The 18,334-nt window shown below is 41.0% G+C and overlaps 2 protein-coding genes across 2 annotated transcripts in view; one reads left to right on the top strand and one right to left on the bottom strand.

Moving 5' to 3' along the window:
• Window positions 1–18,334, top strand: part of hsbp1b (heat shock factor binding protein 1b) — a 341,874-nt gene that overhangs the window by 78,655 nt on the left and 244,885 nt on the right. The gene's annotated exons all lie outside the window — the stretch shown is intronic.
• cdh13 (cadherin 13, H-cadherin (heart)) overlaps window positions 6,529–18,334 on the bottom strand; it is a 291,682-nt gene continuing 279,876 nt past the window's right edge. The window contains exon 14 of the mRNA XM_084018321.1: window positions 6,529–8,183. Within this exon, the coding sequence (XP_083874447.1) occupies window positions 8,158–8,183 (26 nt within the window). The 3' untranslated portion in view covers window positions 6,529–8,157. The remainder of the gene's footprint in view (window positions 8,184–18,334) is intronic.

Genomic DNA, 18,334 nt, shown 5'->3' with positions numbered 1-18,334 from the left:
CTCTGATTTTATAGGAGGCCCAGCTCCACGTCAGCACAGGATGAGACAAAAGGGTCCACAGACATCTCCGGTAAATGGCCTCCTGTCACAGCAGCAAGATACCTGAACAGAACTAGACACAATGACCCTCATGGTTGTGGTCATATCTTTGTGCATGTCTTTGTTAACCCAAAAATGGCCGCATAGGTCACCTGTACGATGGCGTATTAGGGCCACTGAAAAAAAATGGAGCTGAGAGAGGTGGGCAATATTCAGAGAAAAAAAATTGGCAAATTTGCGAGTTTATTAGCTTGCGTTTATTACGATGCTAACAACCGGCATTTATGCTGGCTTCCCATGAATGTGCTAGAGATGCAACAATACAGTTAGCCCACAGTTCAATACGTTCCTCGGTTCTTAGGTTACGGTTCCGATTGAGTTTGCATTTTGTGCGCAGGGAGAAAAAAAATTGCTATTTATATATTCACATTTTTTTTAAACAATCACACACATTCAAGTGTAGTGTATAATAAAATAAATAAATATGTAAAAAAAAGCCTTGATGACTAGGATAGGATAAAAGGGGGTAAAACAATTTCAAAAGTAAATGTAGATATTTAAAATAAACATAAAGTCACTGTTTTAAATAAATATACCTATAAGCATAAAGTCACTGTTTTAAATAAAAATACCTGTACTTCATGCAGGTCAATCTTCTTCATCTCCCACTCCGACATATAGTCGTAGTTGTCGTCAAGTTTTGTCTTGAATAGTTTTTTGTCCCCTTGTGGTGATTTTTGTATCTTTTTGCAGTGTTTTGTAGTTGTTTCCTGTCTCTTGTGAATTCTGCCATAGTTGTGCTTACAGAAGCTTCTGTTGGTGTTTTGGTACTTTCTGCCGTGAGGAGCCAGTCAGGGCTGAAATCCATTGTCTTCCATTGTTCAATAGAAAAAGGGAAATTAGATGCGTGAGGCTCTTGGCAGCTGCCTATTGTGCCTGTAAGAAGTGCCATCAATGGGCACGACATTGTTTTTTTCAGTGTTATTAACATTACTCACAAAAACTCTCAGACTATTATTTGTACTTGACACCAGCTGAAGAGGAAAAGTGCTGTAAACAAGAGAGTTGTTTCAAACTCTGAGTGTGAAAAATGTTTATTTCCAGACTGTAAATTAAAAATGGGAAGGCAACATGTAAAACACTCTCAATGTGACCTTGATGCAGACTCTGCTGCTGCTGGCATACGCTGCCCTGGATTTGAACTTTTCTTTCCACAGTGCATTAAAAAAAGAAGTAAAGCTTAATCTTGTCGCTTTTCTTTTGCAATTTTCCTTTCACCGCATTGCTGAGGAATCATGGAATTATCTTTTTTTTGTCCTCTTGTTTTTGTGTTTCTTTTCTTATTTATCCCCAATATTCCTTCAGGGAAGACAGCAAAGTGCTCGCAATGAAAGCTTCTCAGACAGAACCAAGCCAAACATGACAATAACTCTGTATAATACGATAAGTAGCTTAGCTAACCACTTTGCTGACACACACACAACCTCTAAACTGGTCTCCCAAATCCTCAGCTTCAACTTCAGGGCTTCTTGTGTCAAATCAAATTCAGGCATTAACAGGCAGAGGTTTGATATTAAAGCCCCTCGGTGATGCAAGATTGGGTTTGAAAAATTGTTGCAATTAGTGTGTGTGCACAGTCTATTTTCCAATTGGTAGTCAGTGTTTGTCTTTTAATTCACTGGGCTGCATAATTCAATACACCGAGGCAGCCGTCGGTGTTGACCTATGTCTTTGACAACTATGTCCGTGTTAGTGCACACATACTAAGGACATGAAATATCAACCACCAAGTCCAGTTAGGTTTATTGAATGTGATGGGTTTTCCATCCCTCCATCTATTATCTGTAACCACTACTCAGGGTCGCCGGGGTGTCGGAGCCAATCCCAGCTGACATTGGAGAGGTCGCCAGTCTATCACAGGGCTGACAATCCGAGGCAGGCAACCATTCACACCTTCGGGTGATTTAGAGTCATCATTTAACCGGCATATCTTGGGATTGTGGGAGGAAGGTAGAGAACCCGGAGAGAACCCGCACCGAAATGGAGAGAACCCTTAAAATCCGAACAGAAGGCTGATCCGGACCGGGTTTCCAACCCGGCTTGTCACATTATAGCACAATTCTACAAGGTGTGTTGTTCTGTACTAAAAGTCAAGCCAGGAAATCACCATTTCTTGGTCATTGAAATTAAGAAGATTCTTTTCATTTTGGTGCAATAGTGTTGCTCTGAAAAGACCCTAAAGGCTGAGTTATGCTTCCGCGTCGACACAACGCAAGGGGGCTTGCGGACCCCTTACGTCCTTGCGGACACCCCTTACGTCCAACGCAAGGGCCTGACGTGTACCTCCCAAAAATCCTAGACACGCGTCGAGGCGACGCAACACCAACGCAGCGGCATTGGCTGTGATTGGTCCGCTAACTACATCCGCTGGAGACCGCTATCCGGTTTCCACTCATAAACACCGCCATTTAAACTTTTAAAAGGCTACTTTTATTGTTTTCACCTCGTTTTATTGTTTGCACCTTATCGCTTTTGCACAAAGAAATAAAACACCAAGTTCTGAAAAATTGTGGACGTTTAAAGCCGGAAAGTAAACAAATAGGCTATAACGAGGCTAACGACGATATACGTCAAGAGTCTCGGTCGGTCGGTCAGTCTTTACAGAAAACATAGCGCCCTTTACCGGTGTGGCATTGAATTGCATTTCGACACGTAAACCCAACGCAGAACCATCACGGTCTCCAAGCAACTGCGTGGCCGTTGCGTGGCCGTTGCGTGGCCGTTGCGTGATCACTAAGCGGAAGCATAATCAGGCCTTAAGAAAGACATTTTGCATGAATCCGTGTGTTTGTGTGAGATCAAGGTCAAACGGATTGCCAGTGATTTGAGAATAATTGGAAATCAACACATGTTCTCATCAGGAAATGTTCTATAGTCACATTTGATTACTTGGTTTGATAGTTCCATAATCTATAATTAAACCGATTAGAGGAGAAAGAGTCGCAGTAGAGAGGAGGAGTGGTTCGAGGAAGCGACAATGGCATTAAAAGGGAGTTAAAGCTGCATGAATCAATGTTTCTTTGTCCATGACGTTTCCCAGAACATTATAGAAGTGGTTTTGTTGCCATAAAAGAGTTCATTATTTCACATATTTCTGGGAGATCGAGGTGAGGGTGAAAGGGCTCCCTCATCTCTACGGACATTCTTTCAGTTAATTGTTTTATTTATCACGTGCAACCCTATGCATGCACGTCTCAACACAAAGTTCAGCCCAAAGTTAGCAACTAGCTGGTGAACACAGTGAAGCAATTAGTAGCCAAACAGCCACATATTTCCCTCGGGATTTGGTGACAAAACAAAACTTAAAATGACTTGGTTTCATCAGACAAAATGCTCTGTGTCCGCTGGATGGTAACTTAATGTAATGTATCCAGATAACTTAAGTTTAATATTTGCTTTAATAACATAACTTACTGAATAATACATTGATATCACGTTTACAGCTTCTTTAGAGTCCAAATGGTGAAAAACAAATAAATAAACAATGAGTTCAGCTTTTAAGTGTCAGGCAGGTGAGAGCACCAGGGACCGTTCAGTGATTTATTACCAAAGTGAAGGTATTTCTAGGCTAACGGGCAGGTGCAGAGTGGCTGGCGGCTTGAAAGCAAAGGCTCAAAGCAACATGGCAGCTTTGACGATCTGGCAGGGATCAAGGGAAAGTGGGTCAGTTATACTGCAGGGCTGACGAGGGGAAGTGGAAACAGGTGAGCAGGTGGGAAGGTCATGTGACTGGGCCTGGAGGGGAAGTAGGAACCCTCCTCCTTATTCACTCCTCCCTATCCAGGGTGTTCTATAGAGGACTCTATGTAGTGAGCTGATTGGCAAATTGGAAGAAAAAAAACCCTCTTTTGGACACTATTTGGGTCATTTTCTCTGCTGTCTCAATGAAAACTTACCAGATGAACGGCAGCTGGTGGACCATCCCTGATAAAGATGAAATAAACTATTTTTTTCATTTGTTGTAATGTGAGTTCCCCAGGTAAACCATAATGCAGCATCTATGTCTAGGGCTTTTATTGTGAAAGGTAAGAATGAAAGGAGCAGCATATTCTGCCGTATTTCCACCCAATAATAAATAAAGAAAAAAAGTACTTTGTGTTCTAATGTGCTCTATTCTCATTTAATATATATTATTTTCTACCCACAACATTTTGGCTTTAGCTCAATGCATGATGGAACAAAATGCTGGGTTAGTGTTGATTATTTGTGGGATACTTTGGTGACATGATCAGCTGATTGAGGCAGCTGGAAAATGTGAGGTAGTGTGCTGTGCACACAGTGCTGGCGTTGATATTGAACCATCTTTAACTGGCGGCAGACAGAAATAGTGAATTGATTGAGATTTGCGACCAAGCAGCCTCGGATACCGGGGAGCGTTCAACCAATAGTAAATTTCTTATTTCACTATTTCTTTGCACAGAAAGAACATCCTTATGTCCATTTGCGGTTCCTCACAAAGAGGGACTTGTGCTTATGCAGTAAATGTATTCAAATTCATGTGGAGAAATTAGAGGGAAGGTTGAGATTTTTGTTATTTAACAGTGACATGACTTAATGAACAACCCCATCGACCAGGTAAGTGGACACAGCAGAGTGTGTTCAGCAGCATCTGACTTACATTAACTTGTTCATCTATCTACAGCTAGTGTGGTCGGAGCCTTTTTGCTAATTTAAAATGGTATATTTGAGTTTTACAAGCATGGCCAGGTTCAGTCTGGGCTTTGACAGCGTGCTTATTATTCAATATCGAGAAACTAAAGCGGCTGGGGTGGTAAAGAGTTCTTTTAATTGACTTTGCCTCCACAGTTAATAAGGTAGGAGAGGAAAAGGATAGACAGCTAAAGCTATTAGTGACACCGGTGGCCACAATTACACTTACATGGAGATTTTCCTCTTAGCTCATTAAAGAAGTCAGGTATTTCAGTTTTCACAAAGCTGCGAAGGTGAGATCTTCTCTTTACTCACTTTGATTCCTGCCACAGCTGATAACATACTAGCACAACGAAAGGAATTTGCTTTGTCATTTTAACACTGTGGTGTTTTTTTTTTTTAAACAGCTAATCGGAGAGGGAATTCACCCCCTGGGTGCCGTTAATCTCCAAGCAAATTCCTTTAATTGTAATGCAAATCGACTTTATTTGTACATTTACGCTAAATCCTTGGTAAACGGCTCTAATTCTGTGAGATGATCTACATACTTACAAGCGTGTTTTAAAAAAAATAAAAAATCCTGCAATCACATCACATCTACACAATTTTGCTTATGGAAACCGAAAGCGCACTATGGTTCCGCTTTATTTAACATCCACTTGCTTTTAATTTTTAATCAATATGATGGAGCTGCTGGGACCAAGATCATGGATAATAATATGATTGTTGACTGAAAGGCTAAGTGGAGATTAAAATGCATATTAACACCTGGACAGACACCTGCTGAGAGACCAGAGTGCCAAACTGTCACTCACATGTGGTGATGAAATCATTTCACTCATGTGGCAGAAAAAAGAAATCCAGTTTCCACATTGTTTCTGTTGATTTATTCCCATCAGTACTCATCAAAGCGTCATCTATAAATTTGCCCCCTAACGTGTTCCTGTGACCACGCGGACCTCCACTGAGCTCTGGTTCTATGGTGGTTGTGGAATGTGCTGAGTCGGGGCGATGCTCCTCACAGTTATCTGGGAACGGTGACGACAAATTGGTACTCTGGGGAGCTCTGATGCCTCTTTTTTTTCCCCGCTACCTGGCGTGTTTGCCGAAACAACATAATAAAATACTTACAGCTGCTGCTGGTGGAGGTTGGTCCTGTGTGTGTGTGTGTGTTGGGAGTGAAAACAATAAGACAACCAGCAGCTCAGCGTGATGTCTCGCACATTTTCTTTCTGGTATTAAAAACATGCAAAGGTCAGGCTGATATGCGTCGTACTAGAAATCCTGATGTTGACTGATTTCACGGGTGTATTCATCGTCCCCCCGGGGACACTAAATGGTATTATACTCTGTATGGTGCATTAAAGCACACAGACAGATGCTCCCATCCAAACAACAATCTAACTTTTCCATTCTTTTGTTCACACAGTTTATAGAGAGACGTGTTTCATCCCGGGGCTACAATGCTAATATGACTTAAATCAACATGTGATTTCAAAAAAGGACCACAGGGCCTGAAACGGGTCCCAGAGGAACTGGCAGTAAAGCATGGTGTCATGTTGCCAATGCTTTCTAAATCCCAGCAATTACTAAAGTAGCTTAGCGGTAAAGCCTGTAGGGCACCACATTATTAGCCTACGGGACAAATTCCCCCGAATGGCCTAAAAAGCCGTACAAAACAAACAAAAAGCAAGCCCTTTTATGTAAACATGAGAAGTACAAAAAATCCCAACACCCACTCTCTGTAGCCATATTTTATTCATCACAGCTTGGTTCGTGCACACAGGAAATAAGAAGTCTAGCGAAAGTTGAAAAAAGAAAAAGGTATGGAGCTCGTTGATGAATGTTATCCACAGGGATCCCGTTTTTTGTTCATTCAGCCAGTTATATATGACAGGATATCACACCAAGGCAGATGCTGCGTTGTTGATGTCACACACTGACATCCCCATCCCCAACCCCATCTAGCTTGTATTTCCTCATTTGCATATCAAGGCCTCCTGTTTAACACCTTTCTGTGCATAAGACAACAGAAAATGAGAGAGCACCGCGTTAGCGACCTTGAAATACATCAATGACAAAGTCACGGGAGAATTTCTGTGGAGACTTAATATGCCGTTTTTGTGTACTCGTGTTGACTCAACAACGTGGATGTCTGACTCGGAGAGGCGATTGTGTGCAATATTTACAAAAAATTAGTCGTGCACTTTATCCTCCAAATGAGGATGCATAATGAGGGAGAGATCTGCTTTTTTTCCATCTGCTTGTGTTAAAAACGAGTTCACACTTTAAAAAATACATTCACATAAAACGTGAAGCGCTACTCAGGCAAGTTTTACCGCAGGATCAGTTCAAGGGATCATTTCTATTGTTTTGTACCTGTTGTGGAAGTCCCAGATACGCCGGGGAAAACAAACTGAGTTCATGACATCATCCAGAGTTGCTCCAGCTGTATTCACTGTTAATAGCAAGCCACACATCGGCTGGTTTACTACAGCGGTATGAACCAAGAATAAACTATTTTGTTGCGATTTAATTGCAATAAACAAAGTTGTGGTTTGTTAGGTCCGAAAGACGATAAGCAAACAACTTTTAAAATACTTGTTTTCTCAAGAACGTTCAGATCGATCAGAGCTAGGCTATGCTAACGCTGTAGCTAACACATAACTTATGCATGCACCGTAACCATTTTCAGGGGATTGGGGACAATAACATCCCCACTTGGCTAACCTTTCAACGTCATGAACAGCAGACAAAAAAAAATGTTTTGTCTCTGAAAATCCACCAAAACTTTAGTAAACACAAAACACATGGATTGCTTGTTAGTAACATAATTGTCTGATACCATTTAAAGCGAAACAGACCGCCACACATTCATCGCCAGATATTGTATTTTGCAATCTGGCTGTCTTCATATGATTTTGTACGTCGGCATTTCCACCGTGGACGACCGAACTGTTCTCTTGCAGCGTGTGACAAACGCAGCATTTTCGTTGCGTGGGAAGGCGTTAGCCTCCTGGAGCATCACAGCCAACCATTGGCGTACTGAGCGTCATAGCAACAGCCTTGATGACACATTGACACACATGCTTCACTGGTTTCATATTGGGTTTGTTAATAAAAAGTCTCTCAGAACATGATTAACTATGTAAGTGCTGAAAATAAGTAGAATATTATTAATATTTCAAATGCGTTGGACAATTTGGTAGCGTTATGTTTTACAAAGAACACTGGACCCAAACGCCGAACTCAGACACGGAGGCAGGATTAAAAGTTCAACAACGATTTAATGCGAGGTAAATGTACAACAGAAGAATCCAGGTGATCCAACAAAAGGCTTGGGGAACAGGCTGAGAGCAGACAGGCAGGTAAGGGATCCAGATCCAGACAAACGGATGACAAACTCACTCAGGACGCAGCTGCAGCAGCCGAACCTGAGCCACACGAGAGAAAGAAGGAGTCAGGATTACAGGTAAGCCACCAAAAACCACACGCAAAACACAAGCAAGTCATTTACGGATGATTTGATGAATAGTGGTTGTGGGGCTGGTGCTTAAATACTATGGCAGCAGGTGAGTCTTGATTGAATGATAGACAGCAGTTGTGATCAGACCTGCCAGCCAATTGCAGAGGAGTGACAGGAAGTGACTCTTAAAAACCAGGAAGTTTGAGTGTTTTACAGAGACTGTAAGACGAGAAGGCCGATATAAAATTGTTAACATGAGATTATTTATATTTTAAGAATGTGTCTCCATCAGAGCTCTCTCATGAACCACACCAACAGAAAAATCTGTTCAAAACTGGAATATCAAAAGCTGAACAAGACTCTCCTGCAGCGATTCATCCTTGTCTGATTCTTTTACATCACATTACATCCACAATACCAATCCTTTTAAAATGTCTTCATGTCACAACTGTGGTATGTTTTGTTTTGACGTAGGAGACAGTATGTCAATACAGTAATCACAAATGTATAGCTCAAGAGGATCCATAGTCATTGATTGTTAAGCGGTTTCCAGGCAAATCTCCCGTTGAGTTGATAAATAACCCCGGTGTCTGTTCAAGACATGATGGAATGAAAAAGCAGCGAGGGACCGTGTGTCTACATTAGGCTCTATGGAAGGAAAGACCTTGGGAGGGGAAAAAAAAATCTGCTGCTCATTGCCGTCTCTTAATCAAAACACGTTACAGAAACAAGCTGGAGGATGGTAAATGCTCATCTCGACGAGGATCAAGGTCGATGTTGGCTCTCGCTCTCTTTTCACCTCTTTCATCGGGAGCTTGTAGCACAGCGTGACAGAGTCAGGTGGGCTTATATTTACAGAACGGATTTGCTACATACCCTTACACGACTGATTAGGGTTGGAGCTGAGAGTTGTTTCCATTTTTATTTTGCACAAGTAGGGATGGTGAAAAATGGCCTAACATGCATTTAGAGCCAACATGCTGATATTAGCAGGATATGCAGCAGGACATGTTTAGCATATTAGCATGCTAACACTGCTAATTCATTAATAAAGTACAGCTGGGGATGCTGGAATTGTCAGGGACCAAATCAGGGGATTAAAAAAGATAAAAAAAAATGGCAGAAGATGTTATCCAAATTATGGACACGGATACATTTAAAACTGTTATGTGGCGGACTTGGATTCAGCCAATCAGACCAGTGTATATGTGTGTGTGTGTGTCTGTGAGTGTGTGTGTGTGAGATGTCTCAAGACAATCAGAAGTTTCCTTTTGTTTCCCGGCTGCTGAGTTGAGTGACAAGGGGCATGTGGAGGCGACGTTGGACCAAAGCTTGAATGCAATGCATCCTGGTACATGTAGGCACCGCCTGCATAGCACACGCTGAGGAATTCACTGCTTCCCTGACTTTATTTACCATCAGCACTGACTGGACATCCACATAAAAAGGTGCCACTTTTTCTCTTCTGGGATCAGGGTGACATGGCCGGCAGATTAAAGAGCGATGATTGAGGGAAAATAACAGTGGATGGATGAAGGAGAGAATAAAGAGATCCCTTTAGGCCTGGTTGAATATATCGCTATAACGTAATTACCACCAATATCTGCCAATGGCCCATTCAACGATTGTCACAAGTTCAGGGCGTTACTTAACCTTGCGAAGCCTAAGTAGAACAAGAGTGAAGATGATAATTGAGTGGCCATTACAGACGAGGATCTTGTGTTAATAGGTGCTAAATGATCATCCAGGAGGGAATAAATGAGTCTGGATGGCTGAGTGGGAGATGGTGGATGAAGGATATTTGTATCATTATTATTAGATAGTATGGTTGCTATTGGCATTTCCAGCATTACAGTTATGGAAAGCTGTGAGGAGTGACACTGGCCAAGCTATAAAGCAAGGTCTTCTAATTAGGTAGTGAATTTTAAAATGCTCGACCAATGGATGGTTTTGTTATTGAAGCCGCTAAGAGGCGCGGAGGAAAAGTCACCCTGCCTTTCCTCCGCAACCCTTTTTTCTCTCTCCCCCTGCCACTTAAAAACTCATAAAAGTTTGTTTTCAACTTGGTAGCCACTTTGTAACCATTAAGATTCCTGCTTGTCCTTCCTTTCACTACTCACCTTGTCCTACTTTGTCATCTCTTGCATATCGCGCCATATTTCTTTTACCAGTGTGTGATATGAAACACAAGGGGGAAAAATGAAGTCCATTGATGCAAATGCAGTATGTGCCGATGCATCACATGGTTATTTTAAATGGGAGGTGGGTTTTAAAGGTGGCACATTGAATAGAAACTGCCGTGATGTTGTGTAATGTAAACCATCATTTTCTCGTGACAATCCAGCACCAGCTTAAAAAGCATTAAGCTATGAATTTGCAAGCACACATAAAACAGCATGCATCTGTCAATTTCACCCATAGCAACACAACACTCAGAAGTTAAACAGGTTTTTAAGAATACTTCTGTTGAGTCAACTGTACTTTGCTGTCAGTTGAAGGTTCAATTCCATTCAAAAGGTTGTCTTTTAAAACCTCCATCAGCACCAAATCCAATACAGTATAGACCAAATAAAAGGTTCTCTCAAGTAGAAGCAGCACTGACGGCCCAAGACGGCTCGACAGTGAAGTGTTCACATTCATACACGTCAAAGCCAGAAATCACACAGAATAATAGAAGGCAATAAAAATAATTCAGAGATAAAAAAAAAATCAAAATAATAATAATCCGAGTTGTTGAAGTGATGCACAAAGAATAAAGGAAGACAGCCGGGGTGTTAAGTCTCACCGTTCGTTAGAGTCGTTTTTTGATGAAAGCTGATTACATTCATTAAAGTTGACAGCTCCTGTACCTGTGTAGAGAGCTGTCATGGAAACACAACCCGGGGTTCACAGGCTGGGTTGCATCTGTGTGTTGCTTCGGAGTCGAGTATTAAAACTAGAATTATAGTTGTACGCCTCTTCCAACCTGTCAAGCTTCAGTTTACATTAATGTCACTTTATCCTAACATGTTTGGGAAGTGTTTGTCATAATTAGCATTGAGTTGAGTTGAGGCAACAGTGACCTTTGACCTCCAAAATAACTTTACCGTTGAGCCTGGGAGGATGTTTGTGGTAAATTTGAAGAGACCCAAAAACATGTCTCCAGTCACAGCTGCCTGGGATAATAAAAGAGTTGAATCATGAATAAATAGACCTTTTTTTATTTGTTTACATCCAACGGAAATTTTTTTTTTTTTCATTTATTGTCCAGAAATAAAATGTTCCAACTGTTGTCAGCAAACTCTCTCCTTTGCCTTTTCAGTACCGTTAGCTTAAATGTATCATTGGAGTTTTTACAACTGCCATTGGTGTTATTATTTCATTGTTTTGTTCTATAGTTTTAGCCTTTTGGTTAAATAATGACCCATGTCATGAATAGTCTTGAATTAATTCTTCTGATAGATAAATATATCTGTTCAGCATTTCTTCACTACAATCATGTCTCAAGCATCTAAATGTGGAGGTCATCGTCATACTAATTCATCATTTCTGCCTATATTTAAGATGTAATTCTTATAATTCTATTAATTGCTCATATTCATGTATTCTGCTAATACTTCACATTCACATATAGTTAATATTTCATGTTCAACATATTCTACTATTGCTACATATTCATGTATTCTGCTAACTACTTCAAATCCGTTGTATTTAGCTAATTGCTGCATATGTGTGACTTCTTAAATTTTTTCATATTTATTGGATTCTGCCAACTGTCCATATTCTTTGTATTCTGATAAGTGTTGTCATATCCATCACAGGTAAGTGGCATTATAGCATCAAATCTGGGAAGTGTTTACATATGCTTTCTATTTAAGTGCTTTATGTTGCCATGTACTATCTGCTTCATTTTCATTGCTTCTATAATTGCCTCTTATTGTATTCTGCACATTATTACACTTTCAATGCTTCTGCCAATTGCTCACATTCATTGTATTCTGATAAGTGGTGTCATATCCATCATATATGGAAAGTGGTGTCAGATCCCTTGTATCACTAATTCTCTGATCACTGTTGACCTATTTTGTTCAAATCCATCACAGCTGATTTCCAGGTCTTCAATTATTTCAATGATGGATGTGAGACATGTGAAAAGTGGGATTATTGGAGACTTACCTCCTTAGCCTGATCTTTATTTTATGCCTGTCATTCCTGCACACTAGCCATGTTGTCTAAGCTCAAACGTATTAGCTATTCAGGTCACTGCTAACCATTAGCCATTGCTGGCTAAAGCCTATGCATTGAAAGTAGGACATTGCTGTCCTCAAGCCATTTCTTGCTAAGCTAAATGGAGGCATTGCTGCTGGTTTCATTTAGTCTATTCATCTGAGGTACACCCTTGATTCTCTTCTCTTAACCTCAATTTTCTGTCGTAAACATTGTTATGCTTCATCTCTTTGCAGGTTATGCCATCTTTGTTTGATCATTGCTTGGTAAGTAAGCATTCTTTTAGGGGAAATGGTTATTTTTGCAGAGGGAACTTATCTTGCTGCTGCTCAGGGCAGAAGCCCCTGAGAAGTCAAGTGCCGAAGACTCTCCTGATTGAAATGAAGCTCCTGCCTTTCGATCATTATGCTCACTCATGATTTCCTTGCAGTCGCTGTTTTGATCGTGATATCAGCCGTTCCCAACTACAGGTCCTATCATCTTTCTGTCTCTTGTTAAGTATGATCATGCTGCTGTTACACACTTTGCAGACTCATCAGCCTCCTCAGCCGTCAGTCTCAGCCTCCACCCAAAGTGTCTAGACTCCACAGGGGGGATTTAACTGGCTGCTGCTCAGGGCAGACAACCCCTCAATTACAACTCTCCCTGTAGAGTCAAGAGCCAAAGACTCCGTCAAGACTTTGTCATCATCTGTTTATAACAAACAATTATCTTTCCTTCATTTACTTGTCACTCCCGATTGAACTCGGCTTCACTTCCCTGGAGGAAACAAGCAATGAGTGGTTCTGCATGCAGCGCCCCTGGGAGCCGAGCAATCGGCTTGCTGCGAATGGACTCAAGCTCCCAACGGCCTCACGCTTCGAATGGATGCGTACTCCAAAAGAGCATGGGCTCCGAATGGGCACCATACCCGGACAACACAGGGCAGCTCTTTATCTCCATGCCCAACTCCTAATATTCCATAAAAGTAGCTTTATGATGGAAACCTGACTTATGAAAAGCTGTCCATTGCTGCTGTTATTCTAAGCCATCCAATTGGAAAATGTGGAAGTGTTATCAAAATTGAGAAAAGACTCGCTGTTGGTAAACAATTTGTTTTCTCAAAGATAAAAATACAACATAAACATAAAATCACAGCCTGCCGAAACATATTTTTTCGTGTGTTGGTATGCTGATTTGCTCTGATTGCATAAATAAAGCTGCCAAAAATGCATCAGTTTGATGTTGGATCTGATTTGTGCCTGAAAGCATCATTGGAGCATCTCGGGTTAAAGGCATTCGGTAGGAAGGATTTCCTCCAGTAAGCTAAAGTCCCATCAGATAGGCCACCACCAGGCTCTCGCTCAGGGCGATGTTCCTCCACAATCTCCAGCTCATTAGTGATCTAAATCCCATGGACCCCAGATCCTATTGATACTGAACTGTGTCTTACTACATCAGGGAGGGAGAAGCAGCAGATAATCATTGTGCTGAGCTAAACTACCGAGATGCATCGATGGCTAGCAGTCAAGATGAATAGCAGATACTGTGATCACAATGATTCCCTGTTTGCTGAATGTCCCAATGAAACGGAAGATAGAGTGTATTTAGCTCCTGTACTATCAATATTACCCAGTGAAACGGAATATTTGAGCAGAGCAAGAGGGATTTAAACCAATTTACATAAGATTGTATTGGGGAAAAAAAGAAGGTGGGGTTGGAATATTACAATGCAGTGGCTTCCGTAGCGCTAAAATGTGCAGATTGATTGATGGATGAATGTCATTATATTGTTGGTTTAACATGGTTGGCACTAGCATACAGTATAGCATATCTCATATTTCATTTGAAAAGATGATTGGATTATGTTATAAAAAATCTGAAGAAATATAAACGGTTCAAAGGAAATTGTAATTTAATCTTGATTTTAAAGACAGACCTTTGTTCACCCCCTTTTCTTCCTTGATTTCCTGTCTCCTCTCTCAGTCCAGTTTTGAATAAAGTCATGACATGGCCCCAAATGACCTTTAAAAATGTCTGGTCACCATGCAGCACCTTATCTCATCTCAAGAAAAAAGTGTGTCAAGGTCACCAACTCATCCTTCATTCCTAAAAACATCAATTTCTTTCTGCTTTGTGTTGCAGATCTACGCACCCAGACTGTCCGTTAACCCCGATACCCTTCCACTCCTCGGCCACCGGAGATTAATAGATGCAAAGGAGACTTTTCAAAACCCTCTTTAAACCATCACAGGTTCAGTTTCACATTCATTTCAAGTGCAGGACAAACACAAACAAGGGGTAGCATGGCTGTCAAATTCATGCAGGAACATCAAAGCTTTTAGCTCATCCGTGCATTTGTTTTCTCCAAAAATCCGGCGTCACTCAAAACACGTCCTCGCCGTGATGGCTCGTTTCAAAAACGCGGCCAAAAATGATTCAGCCTGCAACTGCTCCCATCATTTCTACCCAATTTGAGTGTCTCGCCACTGGTTTCACAGAAGTTAAAAGTGCCTTTTAGAATAAGTGTTGAGGTTTTATTGATTACTTTAAAAACATGTAAGGAAGGTTTACGTGACTGACCTGTTAAAGCCACGAGCAATAACTGCACCCTGACGTGTCTGGACAGAAAATCTTTAAGTCTAGACTCAAAAATATGCTCTTTAACTGCTAAAAGCTCAACTACTTAAAGCTATGGTCTACATTATATATTGATTAAAGCAGCTTTAAGAAAAGATCATTCAGCGGCATCAACTTTAATCCAAGGAAAAGCCGAGCTCGTATTGAGGTTATTTGCTAAATAATCAGCAACAATGCCGGACAAGAACATAACAACTTATAAAATTATATGTTATTTCTAATCATTATCTGATCAATCAAAACAAATCAAGCTGGTAACCAGCCTCCTGATGTTGTGTTTCTGAATGGAGGGTAAATCATTTTAATGTTCCGTCTCTGGCTTTTTTTTTAATCCACATAACAAATATAGTGGTTTAAACTGGGCTATGTGCTGGTCTATTTCTTGGCAGCGAGTGGTGACTTCCTGTCAACAGCAGAGAACAGACAGCAGAGATCAGCCGACCAACGAAGAGAAACAGTAGCACATCACGTCATCTGAACTTCTTCTTCTAGGACCCAAAGGAATGCTATGTCGATTTTTGGAGTAATTTGGACACATGACATGTTCAATATTAATAAACATTGGACAAACAAGTAGTGCAGCAGCGGGGGCGGGGCTTCAGGCCTCTGCAGACCCAAGTCGAGCTTGTTGTCCACAGGGAGCCTTTACAGGCTGCAGCCCATTGACTGCAGTTCACTCTTGCTGCTGGATGCTGGATATAATTCTCTCTTCACTTCCCTGGAGTGAACGAGCACCATGGATAGCCTGTACTTCGCCATTACTACTCAAATTGTGTAAATGAAAAAATACCTCCACTACATGGATTTCACTGGAGAATCTGACTGGAAGTTGCCAGACTTGGGTGGTGTTTGGAACTACGAGTAGACATACTTGGGCAGAAGTCAGCGTCAAAGTCTGATTATTCGGTCTGGAACAATACATTTATGGTACAAGATAGAAAAACCTGCTACGGAAACTGTGTCATATTGCGAACTGTTTCATGTTTTATGTGTATGAGGAGATTAAACTGAGTGGATAGCTGAATGCTGGATATAGATGTTGCAGCTCTCCGTCAGAAAGCAATCATACAATTTGTATTTGTATTTTTATTTTACATTTGGACTTAACCGGCCGAGCTGCTTTCTCTTCCCTTTAGTTGTTACCATCCATCCATCCATCCATCCATCCATCCATCCATCCATCCATCCATCCATCCATTGTCTACCGCTGTATCCTGTATTCAGGGTCAGAGCCGATCCCAGCTGTCATTGGCTGAAGGCAGTGTTCACCCTGGACAGGACGCCAGTCTATCCCTTTAGTTGTTACGTGAAACTTAACTAACCTTTCCTGGCTTTTTATTCAACAAACAACTATGAGAGTTCTTATCATCAAACTCGCAGGGGGAAAAAAGCTGATTTTCTATCAAACTATTCCTGGTAAAAATATAAACAACTCCTTCCACTTGAGATCAAATGACCGTTCAAACACACAACAAACGCAATCTGCCCAAAAAAAAAAAAAAAAGAGTTGTGGGAATTTTCAGTAACGGCTTTATTAAATTAGTGCAAAAGACAGACATAACTCATTCAAAATGTCATCTTTTTCTTTAAGGTGGTCGTCCAAACAAACCCACACACACTACGTTCTGTTGATGAGGCAAGAGAAAAAAGAAGCAAAACTATCCACCAAAAAAAACACAAAAAAAACGGCCTTTGTTTTCTTCTTACACATCTTCTTGAAATTCGAAATGACAGATTGAAAGAGCAGGAGAGGGTCAAACTGACAAGAGACAGAACTAAACACATGGCAGCCATCAAAACAAGACTCCTGATTCAAAATAACATAAAAACAAACAAATCCAAAACAAAAGATGTTACAATAAAATAGTCAAAAACATCAATAGCATTAGAAATAGTGCCTAAAATTCACAGGAAAAAAAAAAGCTTTTCTCTTTTTAATTACTCACTGTGTTGGTGACAAAAGAACTTACAATCAAAGTACATAAGTTAATCAATACTGTATATTTATACAATGGTAAAAAATAAAATATTTATATAATAGTACTTTTTTTTTTAAGGTTTACACCGTTACTATAAAGATATACTGTTTTCCACTCCATGACAACTAATGCAATAAAAACAGAAGCAAATCGAAGAAACGACTCCAAAGAGTTTCCGACTTTGAAGGCTTATGGCTACCACCTTGTCCTAAAAGACCACAACCACTGCAGACAAAGAAACAGGCTTTTGTTCCCTCCGCTTAAAGAGGGAAACAATATCAAACACAGTCTGCGACGAGGAAAAGAAAAAGGAACACATCAAAAGTTAATGCTCTTCCCCGACCAGGACAGTAGCTCAGCCTTTGCAGTGTTCCCTGGCCTGCCGAGAGACAGAGAGGTCGATAGATAAACGGGGGAGATGGGGAAGGCGAGGCAGATAGATAGAGGAGGGGGGTTATGTGTATGCATAACAAGGTGATGGGGGGAAAGAAAAAAGAGGTAGCAAATGGGAGGAAAAAGAGGTAAAAAAAATGAAGGTTTTGGGTGAACTGTGGGAACAGACTCGGTCCAATACGAAAATTGATTTATAGCTTTTTGTTTTGTTACAATATCAATATACATGTTGTTTCAAGTATCTCCTACAGATGTGGCGTGTTGCAAGAACACTGCTAACACCCAGCGTTTGTCTGCCAATGTTAATGGTGCACTGCCAAAACGGAATACGATGGAAAAAAGAAAAAAAAAAGAACTGGAATAATTGATGGGGGAGGAAGTGTAGGGGGGAGATACGACAAAGAGAGTCATCATGAGGGGGGATGAGAGGAGACAGAAGTGGGGGAAGGACACATGCCACAAGGAAAGTAAAGATGAAGAGAAGGAGACGAGACAGCGGCGAGAAGGAGAAGTGAGAGATTTCTTTTTAAAAAACGAGTGTTATACAGCAGTTGCGCCTGTGGGGGGATTGTGTGTATTTTCTTGTTTGATTTGTCGCGGCGAGAATACTTCTTCTCTCTTCTTCATCTTTTTTTTTCTCTTTCCGTCTTCTTCGTCTTCCTCTCCTAAGCCTGGGTTGCGTGGGAGGGGGGGGGGGGGGGGGTAAGTCGTTGCTTTTTCAGTGTTGCAAAAAAGGACTACGGGAGGTTTCAGCAGAATCTACAGGCCTGTAGGGAGAGGAGATGAAAGTGGAGGAGGAGGAGGAGACGGGGGAGGGAGGGAGGGAGGGGGAGGGAATGTGTGGGGAAGAAAAGGAGAAAAAAGACAGGAGATAGTGTAAAGGAAAGGTCATCACTGAATCAGATCAATTGCAATCAATTAG

This window comes from Eutrigla gurnardus (genome assembly GCF_963514095.1).
Source record: "Eutrigla gurnardus genome assembly, chromosome: 9".
In the NCBI taxonomy this organism is placed as follows: domain Eukaryota; kingdom Metazoa; phylum Chordata; class Actinopteri; order Perciformes; family Triglidae; genus Eutrigla; species Eutrigla gurnardus.
Note: the sequence above shows the minus strand (reverse complement) of the source record. Positions and strands in the feature narration are given on the sequence as shown.